The 16,420-nt window shown below is 37.8% G+C and overlaps 1 protein-coding gene across 1 annotated transcript; it reads left to right on the top strand.

The window, feature by feature from the left end:
- Positions 1-398: 398 nt before the first annotated feature.
- LOC129927488 (uncharacterized) lies at positions 399-5,468 on the top strand. Its single transcript, XM_056037007.1, has 3 exons — positions 399-733; positions 1,991-2,064; positions 5,159-5,468. The coding sequence occupies exons 1-3, from the start codon at positions 433-435 to the stop codon at positions 5,174-5,176; spliced, it is 393 nt and encodes a 130-aa protein (XP_055892982.1). The 5' UTR covers positions 399-432; the 3' UTR covers positions 5,177-5,468.
- Positions 5,469-16,420: the final 10,952 nt, after the last annotated feature.

The raw sequence follows: 16,420 nt of genomic DNA, 5'->3' as shown, positions 1-16,420 counted from the left end.
TATAATTACGAAGAAAAAGATCAAATCTTTCTTTCTTGTCTTCTTTCTACTCAACTAACGTAATAGCAAACTCAAGCATCGCCATGGCGTCGAGATTTTAAAGATATCTTATAATTTAAAACTCTGTATAAAACAATAACCTTTTTTTTCGAACAAAGTTGGGGGGGGGGGGGGATATGGTTGATTTTTTTTATTTTTTTTATAACATCGAACACATATTTTAATGAATTGGAAGTTTCATTTGTTTGTGTCCCATAGCATTCAACGTCACACTGGTTGGTGACAGAAGTGGGACATTCAAAGTAAGTCATGTTGATCTCTCTTGTTTAGTAATCGGTTCTAAATTTCCAAAGACTTGACACTACAATATGAAAAGCATGTCGTACTGTGAAGAATAGGATATGTGAAATAAAAAACATAAGTTCCGTAACTATGGTTTGTGGATTCATAACTCTCTCCATAGTACTGGCAACAGTTATTTCCCTGTTCTCGCGGGAGATAACTGCCCAGCAGTCTGGCATGAGGGCCGTGGAATGCACCAGGACAAGGTTTAACGGGAAGGTAATGAAGTCAACGAATAGGACGGGAAGGAGCGTGTCCGAGTGCTGTGGGATTTTCTGGGACTTCAAGGCAGCGTATGACAGTTTCTGGTTTGATCCGAAACAGAAATTATGCGTAATGGCCAAGACCAATCCTGGAAAGGGCACCACCGTTGTTCCGGATTATGTATACAGTAAGTAATATTCTTATTATGCAATGTAATTGTGTAGTTTAAAATAGTTCATCATTGTCCGTTTATGTTGTCATTATTGATATAAGAATAGGTATATAAACACATAGATCTCCATGTTTCTACGCTTGGATATGTTGGGGTTTGCGCTTGTTGTTTCAGAGGCGATACAAAATAATCTTTAAAAAAATTATTTTAGATTTACTCAGATAAAAGAAATGGCTTAGTAGTACTGCGGCTTTAAGACAAGTGGCTTTAACACAATATAGCCAGACACTGACAGCAGTGGCGCATAGCTTGCATAGGGGGGTTCAAGAGAAGTAGTCTATGCATATTTACAGCATATATAGATAAACTCTCTTAGCGTACAGATCTGTGACATTTTACGTCTCGAGAGACGATCTTTTCCCTTTTGCAACTTCTTGTGTGACTAAAGAGGCCAATCCTTGATACACAGCTGCGATCGCAGGTTGGGCATATGTAATCACCAGGCGCCGTTGCATTTTCACCCTTCTTTCTGCTTCTGTTGTTTAGCGTAAAGATATAAGCATACAAACTCTATGAAAGTATATATATATATGCATACAAAGTCTATTGGCGTGCAGTCTATGAAACCACTAGTCTTTACATAAAATAATTACTTACAAAAAAGTCATACTCAGAATTTTTTGGAGGAGTTTTTGTCACGCGAACTGTCACAGCAGCCCTACGAACTGTCACAGCAGCCCTACGAACTGTCACAGCAGTACAAAACGTCCAACTAATAAGAATTTTTTTTAAAAATCTCGGACAATGGCTATCAATTAGAGTTGATGTTAGTGTTGTTCGCTGTTGTTGTTGTTTTTTTTATAGTTTTTATTATTAATGTGGTGGTTGTTGAAAATGTTGTTGTTATCCTTTTTGTAGTTTTTGTTGATGTTATTAATACTGATGATTTTGTTATTGTTCATTGTGTTATTGTTGTAATAATTGTTGTTATTGCTGATGTTGTTGTTATTTTAAAGATGTTTTCTTTTGTAGATAAGGATATTGTTGTAGTTAATGTTGATATTATTTTTATTATTGTTGATGTTGTTATTGTTGATGTAATCAATGTTATGGTTGTTAGTTTTTATCGATAAATCATCTCCTATAGGCCTCCTTTCACTGCACTGGCCTATGTAATAATCAGGCTTTGTCTTGTAACTTTATACGCTCCTTACATTTCATTGTTTCACTTTGCTATTGTCTGAATGAAATGTATTTTTGCACTTTTCGCAGCGCTGGAGCATCAGAGCATCAGAGGCGGCAGCAGCGGCAGGCATAAAAAACCACATCCACGTAACCCAGTCAAGGTATTAGAGTACACTAGTGTGTCTTGTACACAACGATAGTACGTTAATCTAGTGTGTTTTGTACACAACGATAGTCCGTTAATCTAGTGTGTCTTGTACACAACGATAGTCTGTTAATCTAGTGTGTCTTGTACACAACGATAGTTCGTTAATCTAGTGTGTCTTGTACACAACGATAGTTCGTTAATCTAGTGTGTCTTGTACACAACGATAGTCCGTTAATCTAGTGTGTCTTGTACACAACGATAGTCCGTTAATCTAGTGTGTCTTGTACACAACGATAGTCCGTTAATCTAGTGTGTCTTGTACACAACAATAGTCCGTTAATCTAGTGTGTCTTGTACACAACAATAGTCCGTTAATCTAGTGTGTCTTGTACACAAAAATAGTCCGTTAATCTAGTGTGTCCTGTACACAACGATAGTCCGTTAATCTAGTGTGTCTTGTACACAACGATAGTCCGTTAATCTAGTGTGTCTTGTACACAACGATAGTCCGTTAATCTAGTGTGTCCTGTACACAGCGATAGTCCGTTAATCTTGTGTGTCTTGTACACAACGATAGTTCGTTAATCTTGTGTGTCTTGTACACAACGATAGTCCGTTAATCTAGTGTGTCTTGTACACAACGATAGTCCGTTAATCTAGTGTGTCTTGTACACAACGATAGTCCGTTAATCTAGTGTGTCTTGTACACAACGATAGTCCGTTAATCTAGTGTGTCTTGTACACAACGATAGTCCGTTAATCTTGTGTATCTTGTACACAACGATAGTCCGTTAATCTAGTGTGTCTTGTACACAACGATAGTCCGTTAATCTAGTGTGTCTTGTACACAACGATAGTCCGTTAATCTAGTGTGTCTTGTACACAACGATAGTCCGTTAATCTAGTGTGTCTTGTACACAACGATAGTCCGTTAATCTAGTGTGTCTTGTACACAACGATAGTCCGTTAATCTAGTGTGTCTTGTACACAACGATAGTCCGTTAATCTAGTGTGTCTTGTACACAACGATAGTCCGTTAATCTAGTGTGTCTTGTACACAACGATAGTCCGTTAATCTAGTGTGTCTTGTACACAACGATAGTCCGTTAATCTAGTGTGTCTTGTACACAACGATAGTCCGTTAATCTAGTGTGTCTTGTAAAGCTGGTCTTTAAAGCATACCTCATAATCCACACTAAAAGACATACTAAAAGTTTCGTTTTCAATAGCACTGAAGCCATATCTTCTTTATAATTGACCACCATTTCTTCCTTCCCATCAGTCAGATAATTTTAACCTCGTGAAATGTGATGGCTCATATTTTAGCCACTAGCTGATTTGGCAAATAGAAAAAAACACAACTTTTTGAAACGTCTTATCTTATATATTACAGACGTTACTTCAAAAAAAAAAGAAGATAATTACGTCCTAGGCACTTCATGTGTCTATTTAGTCGTGTATGTTAATCTACGTCGAAGTCATTGGTTTTCCGGGCTGATTCAGGCAACCCATTCCATTCTTTTATCAAGGCACTAGGAAAGTAGGAGCACGAATACGAATTCTCGCCAAAGACACAGTCACATACAGCGCTACAAAGCCCCAGCGCTTGTACAGCCGCATTCTTGATAGGCTAACGGTTCGTTCATCAATGAGTCTATGTTGATCTTCCAGTGAACACACTTGCGACCCAATTTTTTCCAGGATCTGGTTCCTCGTAGTTTCCATTTGTTTATGCGCCAAAAGGCTGCGTCAAAAAGGCTTCGAAAAAAAAAAAAAACGGCTGCGATAAAACGGCTGCGATAAAACGGCTGCGATAAAACGGCTGCGATAAAACAGCCGCGATAAAACGGCCGCGATAAAACGGCTGCGATAAAACGGCCGCGATAAAACGGCTGCGATAAAACGGCCGCGATAAAACGGCTGAGGTAAAAACGTCTAGCATTGGTACGGACTGTACCTAGCAAAGGCTACCAGACACATAGACGCCCAGAGGAGAAAAAAAAATGAAGTAGAAACCAGTAAAAAGAGAACTTTAAAAGTAGGCTACGATGTATTTGATAAAACATATCAGTCAATCAAAGGCTTTACAACTTCCACATTAAATGAGCTATTTCTAAAACAAACTCAGTGCATGAGATCTTCTTTGGATATTATCCAGACTTACTTTATGGGGGACAAAAAGACTTGTAGTAAATCAAGGAAGGGTCTTTCTAAGCAAAAACAACGTTAGAATATACCCAGGAATACCAAAAAAAAAAACCCACCAAAAAACCCAAGATAACAAAATCTCCAGGAGCTCTGAGTTGCTGGTTACTTTTCAACACCCTAAAATATGCGAGCAGCTGTTAAAGAAGGACGGCGCTTGACTTCTGAAACTAGTGGTCTTGGGTTCGTGTCGCGGTAAAGCATTTTGAATTTCGGAATTTTTATGACCCTCTTGAGCCCTGGGGGGATTGAGGCGGGACATTGTTTTCTTTTTCTTTCCCAATTAATTATACATTAGTTATTGAGACCAACGTTATCTTACTTAACAGTTACGAGCTTAATTAAGAAATGATATTTCTTTTAAAACTTTATTATTAATGTTACATGTGTATATAGGCCCCAATCGGCCCCTATGCTTATACCAAACATCGGACACACTTTTCTTATGAAATCTACTAAATAATACGTTTTTATAATTGGGTTTATTATAACTGAGATGTGTAGATGAGAGGCGAAGACAGCTTGGCTACCTAGCAAGTGAGCCCGAGTTCGAATCCCGACTCCGGCTGCATTGTGTTTGCTTAGCGCCTAAAGAAAGCACGGACCCATTCTCCTAGATGCCACCTGCCCCCACTGGTTCTTAAGAGAGATTAGGCCTTGGTACATTAAGCCTGCTGTTAAAGATGCGCTTAGCAAGAGCAAGTTTAAAAGAAAAAAAAAACTTCAAGGGCGGCTATCTACTAAATTTTTCTGCACGCTTATTTATTACAGCTGCCTCCCTTTGTACATTATACAGTTTTAATTTATAATAATTATTTTCTTATTATGTGTAAAGATAGATTTTTTTTTACTTTTCAAATAAGTTTTAAAAACTCTTTTTTTTATTATTTTTTTTTTTACAGTTCCAGTCTAGGAAATAACAGTGTCACATGACAGGGATCTAATCACAAATACAAGTATATCTCATGAAGATGATATTACAGAGTTATAGAACTGTATTAGTAAATATGGACAAAAAATAGACTCGAATTGATTAATTAAATGTTCCTTCTAATCGAGCGACATAGAACTATATACATCGATGTAACATATATATGAAACACTAGAACTGTTTTAACTATGTAAATTTATTATTACCTTTTCAAAGTCATACATTGAGAAGGGGAATTAATTAATGCTAAAATGTTAAAAATACTAGCGTAGTTAGAGTTGCCTCCCTGTAGTTTGGCAGAAAATAAATTTTAAGATAAAAAAAACTTTTGTTTCTTTGCATGTTTATCTCTGTGCCTTTTTATTTTATTTTCCAACTATCCAATATCATTTTTCATATTTTTATTAAAAGTGTTCTCATGTGGATATATTGGATATATGAAATTAAAGTGTTACAAGGACTCATGTTATTAGCCTTTATACACAGCTACGTAGCAAGAACATGCGTTCGTACAAAGACCTTTTAAGAACTATGAAAACGTATCAAATAGAATTATAGATTAAGCAGAATGATGTTCAAACTATACATGTTCTGTAAATCTCAAGATACAGCAGACAGAAAATAGAATGTCAAAGAAGAAAAGAAAGAATGGGGCTTGGGAGAGAAGCAGATATACAAAATCATAGGTGGACAGAAGTACATTTAGACAGAGCCGGCCCTAGCATTTGCGGGGCCCTATGCGAAACGGATCGCGCGGGGCCTAGTCTGGGTAGGGATAAGCATAATGTCAAAATTATTTTTTCTGAATTAGAAAATAGTCCTACTTTCGTCTTTGCAATAAATTTTTATCAAATGAAAGCTCGCAATGCCACTTTTTATTTATTGGCACCCCAAAATGTCAATTTGGTCTATTCTTCAGGAGATTTGAATAAATTCAAAAAAAGTTCCAGGACTTTATCGTATATTTTGCCTTTTCATGAGATTTCCTGTAGGCCCTGGAAAATCAGGAGGTCGCGAAAACCCTGTTAATTTATTTAAGTTATAATGTTTTAATTTAATACATAGAATTAGCGCGGGGCCTATGAAAGCGCGGGGCCCACTGCGACCGCATAGGCTGCAGTGGCCTAAGGCCGGCCCCGCATATAGAGGCTAGATGGAGAGAGAGAGAGAGAGAGGGCGGGAGAGAGAGAGGGAGAGAGAGATTATGAAAAAGAAAAATTGTGCAAGTGATCAGAGAGAGAGATAAAGAGAGAGTATACTGATTGACAGGTCACTTGTGTAGCCCGAACTGTTCTAACTCCAGAAAGCACTGACCTAGAACTCAAATTAGCACCATTGTCTTAACTCACAAAATACTGGGAAAAATCTATATGTCGCTAGACTTCACCAACATTCAAGGATGCTCTGTGGTCAGGACAATGTCTCCTCATAAGCTTTAAAACATTTTCAATTTACAACTTGTATCTCGATCTGGACGACCCCGTGACTCCAGTTTCTACTTCGAGAAATTATATCGTATTTCTATTAGAGATTTATGGGGACATCATTTCAGCACTTAACCATTGTTCTAAAACCAGTAATACTTCAGCAAATATATATATATATGTATTATCAGATGAAGACTTTGTTTTATTACATTTACGGTGCTTTTACAGTTATCCTCCATCTATGAATATACCTAATGTCCCATACATTCTAGAATGATTAATAGAGTTAAGGAGATGACACGATCGAAAATAAACACTGACAGTTAAAAAAAAAAAGAAAGAAATGACGCAGAAAATGAGGAGTCCAAAGGCAAGAAATATCTTAAACACGATTCTGACTATGAGAAGTTATAGATTACGTGGAAGCCCTGGATATGGAGGATCACTTACAAGCTGTTAATGGTTGTCTTTAGAGAGTAGCAAAGGCCAAACATGAGAAAGAGTTATCCAACGTCAAGATCAATAAAGATGAGGTGGATGTTATTGAGGCTTTATTATTTTTAATCAATTAAATTTTGAAATGTAAATATTGAAAAAAAAAATTGATTAGTTTAAAGAAACAAATAGTCTTAAATAAGTCATAGTTTTTTTCATTTCCCTCTCTTTCTTCTCTAATAGTCTACTATTCTAGTTCTTAGTTTCTTACTAATTCCCTTTTTTTTTTCTCTACTGTACATTCTATTTTCCTGCACACTGGTATGTCCCCCCCCCCTTATATAAGCATATAGTGTGACACTACCTCTACCCGTCCGCCCCATCTCGCTTTCACACACACACGCTCACGCAAACACACCTTGCCCGGGCCGCCCTCACCTATTCGCTCCCTTTTGGCCGTAGCGTGAGTAAAGACTGGTGCACGAGGAACCCCCCCTCCCCCTCTCCCCCCCCCCCTCTCCCCTTTCTTTCGCGCCTGACTGTCTTGTTCAGGCGTACGTTTCGTGGCGTGGGTACCTGCTCTAAGTGATGCTCCAGGGAGAGATCACGCTCTCGTCTTGTTGTTCTTTTCTGGGTTTCACTTTGTTCTGGAGTCTGTGTTGTTGTAGTTTTTTTTTTTTTAAATGGATGAAAGTGACATCATAAGGTGTTTAACTCAGGCGTCATTTCTAATTGTTTGTTTATCCAGATTTAGGTGACAATATTGATGAATTAATTATAGTGTATTGATCATTTTTACGTAAAATTTAATATATCGCACTAATTGTAAATAAACTCAGGTGTCATTTCTAATTGTTTGTTTATCCAGATTTAGGTGACAATATAGATGAATTAATTATAGTGTACTGATCATTTTTACGTATAATTAAATATATCGCACTAATTGTATTTAAACTTTGGCGTCATTCTAATTGTTTATTTTGCATAGATTTTGGCTGAAAATATAGATTAATTATAGTATATTAATTATCTTACCATATAATTGAAAAATATTGAATTAACTGGATATAGCTGAACTTTGTTGTCCACGGTTTCAGCGGATCAAGTGATCTCAAATTATTGGATCCGAAGTTTGACTTAGCCACACGTATGAATCATTATGAAATAGGTCAATTTAGAGTCAAGCAGTGTATCGCAGTAAACAAAGACTGTGTATAAAACACAATTTTATTTAGTTGTTGCTTTTTTTTCTTTTGTTGGATTTTAATTTAACTTGCCATAACACATTATATAAACATGTCAACGGATGCATGTACTGACCACATAACACTGTTGAGCAGTCAAAGTTACCAAAAAAGTTGTATATAGTTCATGATCATTTACACTGTTTAGTATAGTGAATCAGACGCAGTTTCTTTTTTAGCCTTATATCGAATGACGCCTTCCGTTTTAAACTGTTATATCTTCTTAATACGCTGTGACTGTTGTTTAAAATTAGTTCGGGATAAAATTATATAATTTATTTTTATTTTAAAATAGGTGAACGTATGTTAATTATTATACATACAAAATTGGATTATTATTTGGAAACATTCCATGAAACATGTGCTTGGTATCGAAGGCCAGTATTTGACATAGTTGTGTTTAATTTAATAATGATACAAAAGTATTGTTTAATTCAATAATTGGAGCAATTGTATTTATACCAATGTCAACATACAAATCTATTTGTGTGTTTAGGTTCGCACTTAATATGTGATTCAATTTCGGTTCTTGGAGTTTGTTTTTAAAAAAAAAGTTATTTTGAAAAAAAAACTTTTTCAAGAAAATTTTGATTAGCAATCTTTAGCAGTGAATTGATTTCCTTGTGATCAATAAATAGATCTTATTAGCTGGGGAAAAAGAAAGTTCTGCTTTATAACAAAGACTGGATTTAAAACAAGCTTGGAGAATGATGTTTATCAGGGGAGGTAAGTACCGCATGCGATGCCTTGAGAAAATGGAGAGAATGAATGCATGAAGAATACGAGAAACGTGGAATAATTAAAATACTTCTATTAGGACGGGCCTTGATTAATTGGAGACCCTAAGCAAAGTGAACTTGGTGACCCCCAAATGAGATCATAATAAAAAAAAGAAAAAGCGAAAAAATAAAATCAATTTATTAAAAACCTGCACGTCTATATCTAAATCAACATATCAATATAGCTTTAATGGTAGAGTACATGTTGTCTAATCAGACGTAGAGACACGGTACTCTACTATGTCAGACGTAGAGACACGGTACTCTACTATGTCAGACGTAGAGACACGGTACTCTACTATGTCAGACGTAGAGACACGGTACTCTACTATGTCAGACGTAGAGACACGGTACTCTACTATGTCAGACGTAGAGACACGGTACTCTACTATGTCAGACGTAGAGACACGGTACTCTACTATGTCAGACGTAGAGACACGGTACTCTACTATGTCAGACGTAGAGACACGGTACTCTACTATGTCAGACGTAGAGACACGGTACTCTACTATGTCAGACGTAGAGACACGGTACTCTACTATGTCAGACGTAGAGACACGGTACTCTACTATGTCAGACGTAGAGACACGGTACTCTACTATGTCAGACGTAGAGACACGGTACTCTACTATGTCAGACGTAGAGACACGGTACTCTACTATGTCAGACGTAGAGACACGGTACTCTACTATGTCAGACGTAGAGACACGGTACTCTACTATGTCAGACGTAGAGACACGGTACTCTACTATGTCAGACGTAGAGACACGGTACTCTACTATGTCAGACGTAGAGACACGGTACTCTACTATGTCAGACGTAGAGACACGGTACTCTACTATGTCAGACGTAGAGACACGGTACTCTACTATGTCAGACGTAGAGACACGGTACTCTACTATGTCAGACGTAGAGACACGGTACTCTACTATGTCAGACGTAGAGACACGGTACTCTACTATGTCAGACATAGAGACACCGTCCTCTTCTATGTTGGAAATCTGTTTCAAGTTTCACATTTTTCACTAATTGTTTTTCTTAGTCCTGTGCCCTACTATTTGGAGGCCCAAGGCGGCTGCCTAGTTTGCCTATGCCTAAGACCTGCCATGCTTATATAATATAATATACTTGATCAAAGCTAATATAACTTATTTGGGTGGCAATATAGTGGACTATATAATTCCAGACTTTTCAGTTAGTCTCGTGTTAGATTTTGTATGTAAGATGCTGAAATCAATTTGGAAGTTAAAACGTTACTCCACCATAACACTGTGGTCGTAGCGAGTGGTTAGACACCGTTTCCGTAGTTTTGAGTTCGAATCCATGTGAAAGTTCTAATTTAAGATGATTCCTAACGCCTCTAGCGCTCTTCTGGGCCGGATAAAAGCTAGTGGATGCCATGGGCAGAAAGTTTTTAGGAAGCCTCCACAGTCTGTGGTATGTTTTAATAAAATGCACTTAATACATGACCTAAAACCATATCCTGCTACTAAAAAAATAAATAGACTACTTGTAAATTTCACTTTCTTTGTACAATACTATAAAGCCAAATGATTAATATTAATAATATTTTAAAATTGTTTTCTATTGAGTTTTTGGAGGCCTCACCCCTTCTTAAAGATGGGCCGCCTGTAAAGGTGGGTTTTACAGGTTAAGCTAGGTAGCACAGAAAAAAAAACCACCGCCAGAACACTTTCTTCACCACAGAAAGTACAAGGCGTGACGTCCTACACTCAAAAGATTCTTAACAACGAATCGGGCAAAACACAAAACTAGTTAATATACCAAACAAAAAACAACAACAACAACACAATTATGAAAACAAAAACTCCCCCCCCCCCCAAATTCCTTTATGTTTTAGGGTGAGACACTATGCTTTTCAAAGTCACTATTGACGTAAATCTGGCCGTGTATAAACATTACTTATGTCAGGGAAAGTAAAGTCGTTTAGTCGTTGTATTGGCCACATGGCACCCTTGTTAACCGTCAATAACAACAAAAAGTAACATTCATGTCATCTATGATATGGAACGCTAGATATCGAAGAAATGATTCTATTTTATTTTATTTTGTTTTTTTTCCCCCCTAACCCCACAAAGCCATCCCATGTATCATGACAGACCGACATGTTAAACAGACTCCCGGGTAAACATACAGTTTCCTTACGTAGATCCTAAAAAAAAATAAAAAAAATTGACAAACAAATCTGGGAAGTCTAAACTATAAACCATGACCCTCTTGGCCATACATGCCTTTTATGTCCCAACACTCAAGGCGCGCTACTCCGTACTACCCCTGGGATGTTTTTGAAACTCAATCCATGCGTGGTTGGCTCCCTTGGTTCCGTCAGCGTCCATAACAGTCAAACAAGACCAAGCTTTTCGGAGCTGGCAAGTTTTGGCGGCATACTAGGAGGTCCGAGCGTTTCCAGCCACGGAGACGACCCCGGGGTCCGAAAACAAAGATTTTAATTACAGACATACTTGTATTATTATTTTTTTGTCTTTCTCTCGGTTGCCTTAGGCTGTGCTGTTAGCCTGTGTTTCTATAAACAATTATTTCTTCTCATTCTATTCATGACATATCATTGATAGAAAGAAGAAAGTAGGGAGGTATACATTATAGGAGTTGGTGAAAGAAGATAAATAAATATACTAGTTTTAGACACCATTTCAGCGTCGAGGGTTCAAATCTTGAAATCACTAATCACCCCAGTTAAGTACGATAAGTTCCTCATGAATTTCTGGTCGTGTGGTATGAGCTTCGGACAGTCATCATGGTGGTTCTAAGTTCGAAACTTAATAAGTTCAAAAAAATTATTATAAGTGTGAAAAAAAGAGAGAGAGAAGAGAATGCGAAATAAGAGAAGAGAAAGAGAAGAGGGAAGAAAGAGAAGAAGAAGAGAAAAAAAGAGAAGAAAAAGAAGATAAAGAAATAGAAAAGAAAGAGGGGAAAAAGAAAAAAAGAAATTAAAGAAAGAAAAGAGATAAAAAGAGGAAAAAAAGATACGTAGAATGAAAGAGAAGAGAAAAAAAAAGAGAGCAGAAAGAGAACATAAGAAAGACGAAAGTGATTGCGAAGAAAAAGAGAGAAAGAAGGTAAAAGAAAAAAAATTGCTTGAATCCCAAGAGCTGGAGAGGCTAAGGTAAATCTTCAGAAGTCTCCCACTTAGACCTTCTATAGGTTGATTTAGTCAAGTGCCTGGTGTAAATATTTACATTGTGAATGAAGGCTTATTTACACACGACTTATGTCTGTCAGACGCACACACTCACACACATTGACAGAGACGGACAAGTTTTTAAGTGACTGCAAGAAAGTGCCACGGAAATTAATGGCATGAAAACAATCCATATTTATAGACTAACAATTTGAGTTACAACTTTGTATCAAATAATTTAATTCAGTGCCTTTTTCATGGCGCGTCTTTCAGTCTTACAGTATGTTCAGTGTTCTATTGTCTAGTCTCTTTTGTAGACCAGTTGGGGGAGGGGTGGTGGTATCTGGGAGAAGGTTTCCATGCCGGCGCTCAGCAAGCACAACTCTGCTCGAAATGAGATTCGAACTCAACCCCCACTTGTTAGGTGGCCAAGCCGTTGCCAAGCAGTTTTGGCCTTTCCAGCCACACATCCCATTCCTGAAATTTAATAATTCTTATTTTGTTTATGACATCAGGAACATAGACTGCACTGAGGTGTTTTATTCCAAGCTACTTGTTTGTTTGTTTATGTCATTACGGATATTGCATCATGTAAACAACACAATTTCTTACTTTGTGTATATAGTTAGAAGAACACGTTTCCCTTTCAGACCTTGCGATCTATGGGTCAGATGATGTAAAGGTCATCTGTTTCTGTGGGCCACGATTAACGGTTTAACCCTTAAAGTGCTGAGCTGTTTTACAGTGAGTGCATGCCAAATGGAATTATAATTCTGATGTTTAGAGGCTAAACTAACACCCGCGTTTTAAGGGTTAACGAGGGTGTCCTTTGGCCAGCACAACGGCCCACCGCCTTTGCTTTTCTCCCAACTAAATGTCAGGAAGTCAATAGAGCTGGGTGGACACATAGGTGCCTAAGGATCCCGAAGTTTTAAATCCCAGATTTTAACAGGACTCAAACTTGACACATCGGTTCGGACGATAAGCGCTTTACCGCCCTAGAGTTACGAATCCGTGAGAATTGCAACTACTGGTAAATAGACGTCAATATCTGTTTTGAATTAGGTTGTTATCAGGAGACATAATAAAGATATCTGTCAGCTTCTTGTTGTTAAATATCTGGTAGATTTACAAAGAGAAAAAAAAAAGAAAACAGTATTCGATATTTTACGATGAAAAGCTAAGTAGCAGGGTAATGTCACATGACTACGCAAACCCATTTGCGACCTGTATATTTTGTCCAATCCGATGCCGACAAAACCGTTGTCCGTTCGGGGGTCTGTTTAAGTTTAATTTTCCTCTTTTGCACCTGTCTTTTCTTGAGGTCTCAAATGTGTATCCCGCGTCCTTCGAGAGACTTCGTTTTTTGCGATAGAATTCTTCAATCGATAGGCTGAATAGTCCTACTGTAAATGTCCTACTGTAAATGTCCTACTGTAAATGTCCTACTGTAAATGTCCTACTGTAAATGTCCTACTGTAAATGTCCTACTGTAAATGTACTAAAAAAAGAGGTTGTACGACTTGAATTCGAAGTAATTCAGCTTACACCACCACTTCTGTCAAGTACGATTTCTTTCCTTTGTTCGATACCAATCAAAAATCTTAAATATTTCATTAACTGATTGGTTATTTTTTTTTTTTATATTGATTCTTGTTTTGTGCGATACAAGAAATGGGTGTGCCTAATTTCAACTTGATCCGAGATTTGCGAGAAATAAAGTGTACAAACTTTGTACCAGACAGACAGACAGACAGACAGACAGAGTGAGCTGATATAAGCTTTGTAAAAAAAAAACAACTACGCCATGCTGTGGAACACACTAATTAAAACAAAACTTTTGCATCAAAAGACACACACACACACACACACACACAAACACACACAAACCTTCTAATTACACATCTGATCTTGGGAGTGTATTTCTTTTTTTTGTTCTGATATTTCCAGCCTCCCCCCCCCAATCTGTGAGTACTCTGTTGCAGGTATGGGGTTAGTATTAATCACGCCTGGTGCTGCTCATAAAACCTTGTTTCTCCCCTCGCCAACGACTGTTACCTTCGTTCGAACATTCTTCAGGCACACACAAGAGTTAGATCTTTCTCTCTCGTACTATAGATGAATTAAAGGCGCGCTGGGTAAAGACGCTTAAGACAGGTAACGACCCTTATTACACTGCAACGCACACAGCATTAATTATACGACTCGAGATTAGAGCGGTGTGTTTCAAAATAGTAACTACTTTAACTCTTTCTCTCCGTTATTATTTACCACATTCTGGTGAAATCAACGTTGGTATCGTTAGTTAGGAGAGAACGAGTTAATTCCGCTGAAAGAGAATCAGTCCAATGTCGCCTAAAGTCCTCGCAATCAAAGTAGGTCCTTACTCTATCCCAGCGGTTCTCAACCTTTTAAGCTCGGCGACCCCTTTTTACTATTCCTCACTTTGCCGCGACCCCTTCCCCCTTATACACACACAGCAATAGAAGAGTAGACAATAACAATCCATATTTTCGATGGTCTTAGGCGACCCCTGGCAAATCGTCAATCGACCCCCAAAGGGGTCGCGACCCACAGGCTGAGAACCCCTGCTCTATGCAGTCTCAAGCATCTATGGTCTCTTGATTCTGTCTCCTAGCTAACCCGAGTCATGTTTTTAATCGATCGTCGCGTCACTACAGATATTCCCGATTATGTTATTTCTACGCGCCAGCCTGTTGAATCACTACAATAGGTTTCCAAAAGTAATAGAATAGACCTACTTCACTATTGGTAAGAAACAACAACATTGAGCTGCGTGCTTCTCTATTTCTTCTATACAAATTACGATCTTATTTTAATCAATGGTTATCACGTGACAGTTTTTTTTTCGTTGTTTTAACAATATTATCACGTGACCGTTCGTTTTTGGTGAATGAGGTCCAATGCATCTAAGGTTTTTTTTTTTTTTTTTTTTTTCCACTTAGAATTATACTGTAGAAAAGTTCAGATTGGTTCAGATCAAACGTTACTAACAAACGTCTGCTGTTTCCCGCTCTTTTTTTTTTCCCCGACTCAACACTTCCAATGAAAATCTTGATACCATTAACATTTAGCGTGTGTTTACATGAAGTGTGATCCAACGCCAGGGATAATGTTAACATCATTTATACTGCCATATCCGACAGTTAGTTGGGTTTTTTGTCTGTGTTCTTTCTGGCTTTCTCTCAGATCTGATCAAGGGTTTTATCGAGAGACAGTAAATAAAGACTTTAATTTGTGAGAGATATATTTATATCCCAGGGGTTGGCTATTTCTATAAAAGGGTTTTTTAAAAACCAAATTTATAAAGTAAAGTTCCCCTTTCACACCTTGGGATGTACAGGCCAGATGATGCAAAGGTCATCTGTTTCTGTGACCAGCACAATGATCAACCGCCTATAAAAATTTTCCACAACTAATATCAGGTAGCCTGGGTGGACTCAGAGGCGCCCTAAAGATCCCAGAATTAAATATACTTGTCTTCATGAGGATTCGAACCCGGGATCCCCTTCTTAGAACCCAAACGCTTTACCACACCACGCCTTAAAACAAATATATTATAGAGGTCTAGTTTTAGGAAGACGTAAATACGACCTTAAGGTATGTGCTCAAACCTTGCACCCCATCTTTCTCTGTCATCCTTCAGGAGCTCAGACTGCTATCATTTGGGGGCCCGGAGGGCTTGGCCTCTTTAGGGGTCCCTGCATTTTGACATTCGACATGACGTGAGATAATGGCGTCATATTTAACGTAAAAATAATTTCCAACACTCATTTGGGGGCCCCCTCAAGTGAACGCCAGGGGGAATTTTCAAATTATCCTCCCACCATAGCTACGCCACTGGTTACGAGTCAGAAACTGATTATCCAACTACAGAGAAACTGCTCCATTATATCTTTAATCTTTTTACAGAATATCTTCTAGTGTACATCACTTGAGTTATAACAAATAAAACAAAATGACTATATCTAGTACAGTTCCCCAATAGATGTAGTTTACTTTATCTACTTTGATATAGTAGTCCAACGCCAATGACTAACACTGGCAAGTATCTATGATGAAAGGTTTCTGTAACCTATTAGTGAGGAGTGGGTGCAGCCTTACACAGTGTTGAGGGTAATCACGGAAGTTATGTTTATTGGGCTAACTGAAGGTACCAAAGGTATG

This window comes from Biomphalaria glabrata, chromosome 7, assembly GCF_947242115.1.
Source record: "Biomphalaria glabrata chromosome 7, xgBioGlab47.1, whole genome shotgun sequence".
NCBI classification, from domain to species: Eukaryota; Metazoa; Mollusca; class Gastropoda; family Planorbidae; genus Biomphalaria; species Biomphalaria glabrata.
This window is presented reverse-complemented; position numbering and strand designations above follow the sequence as displayed.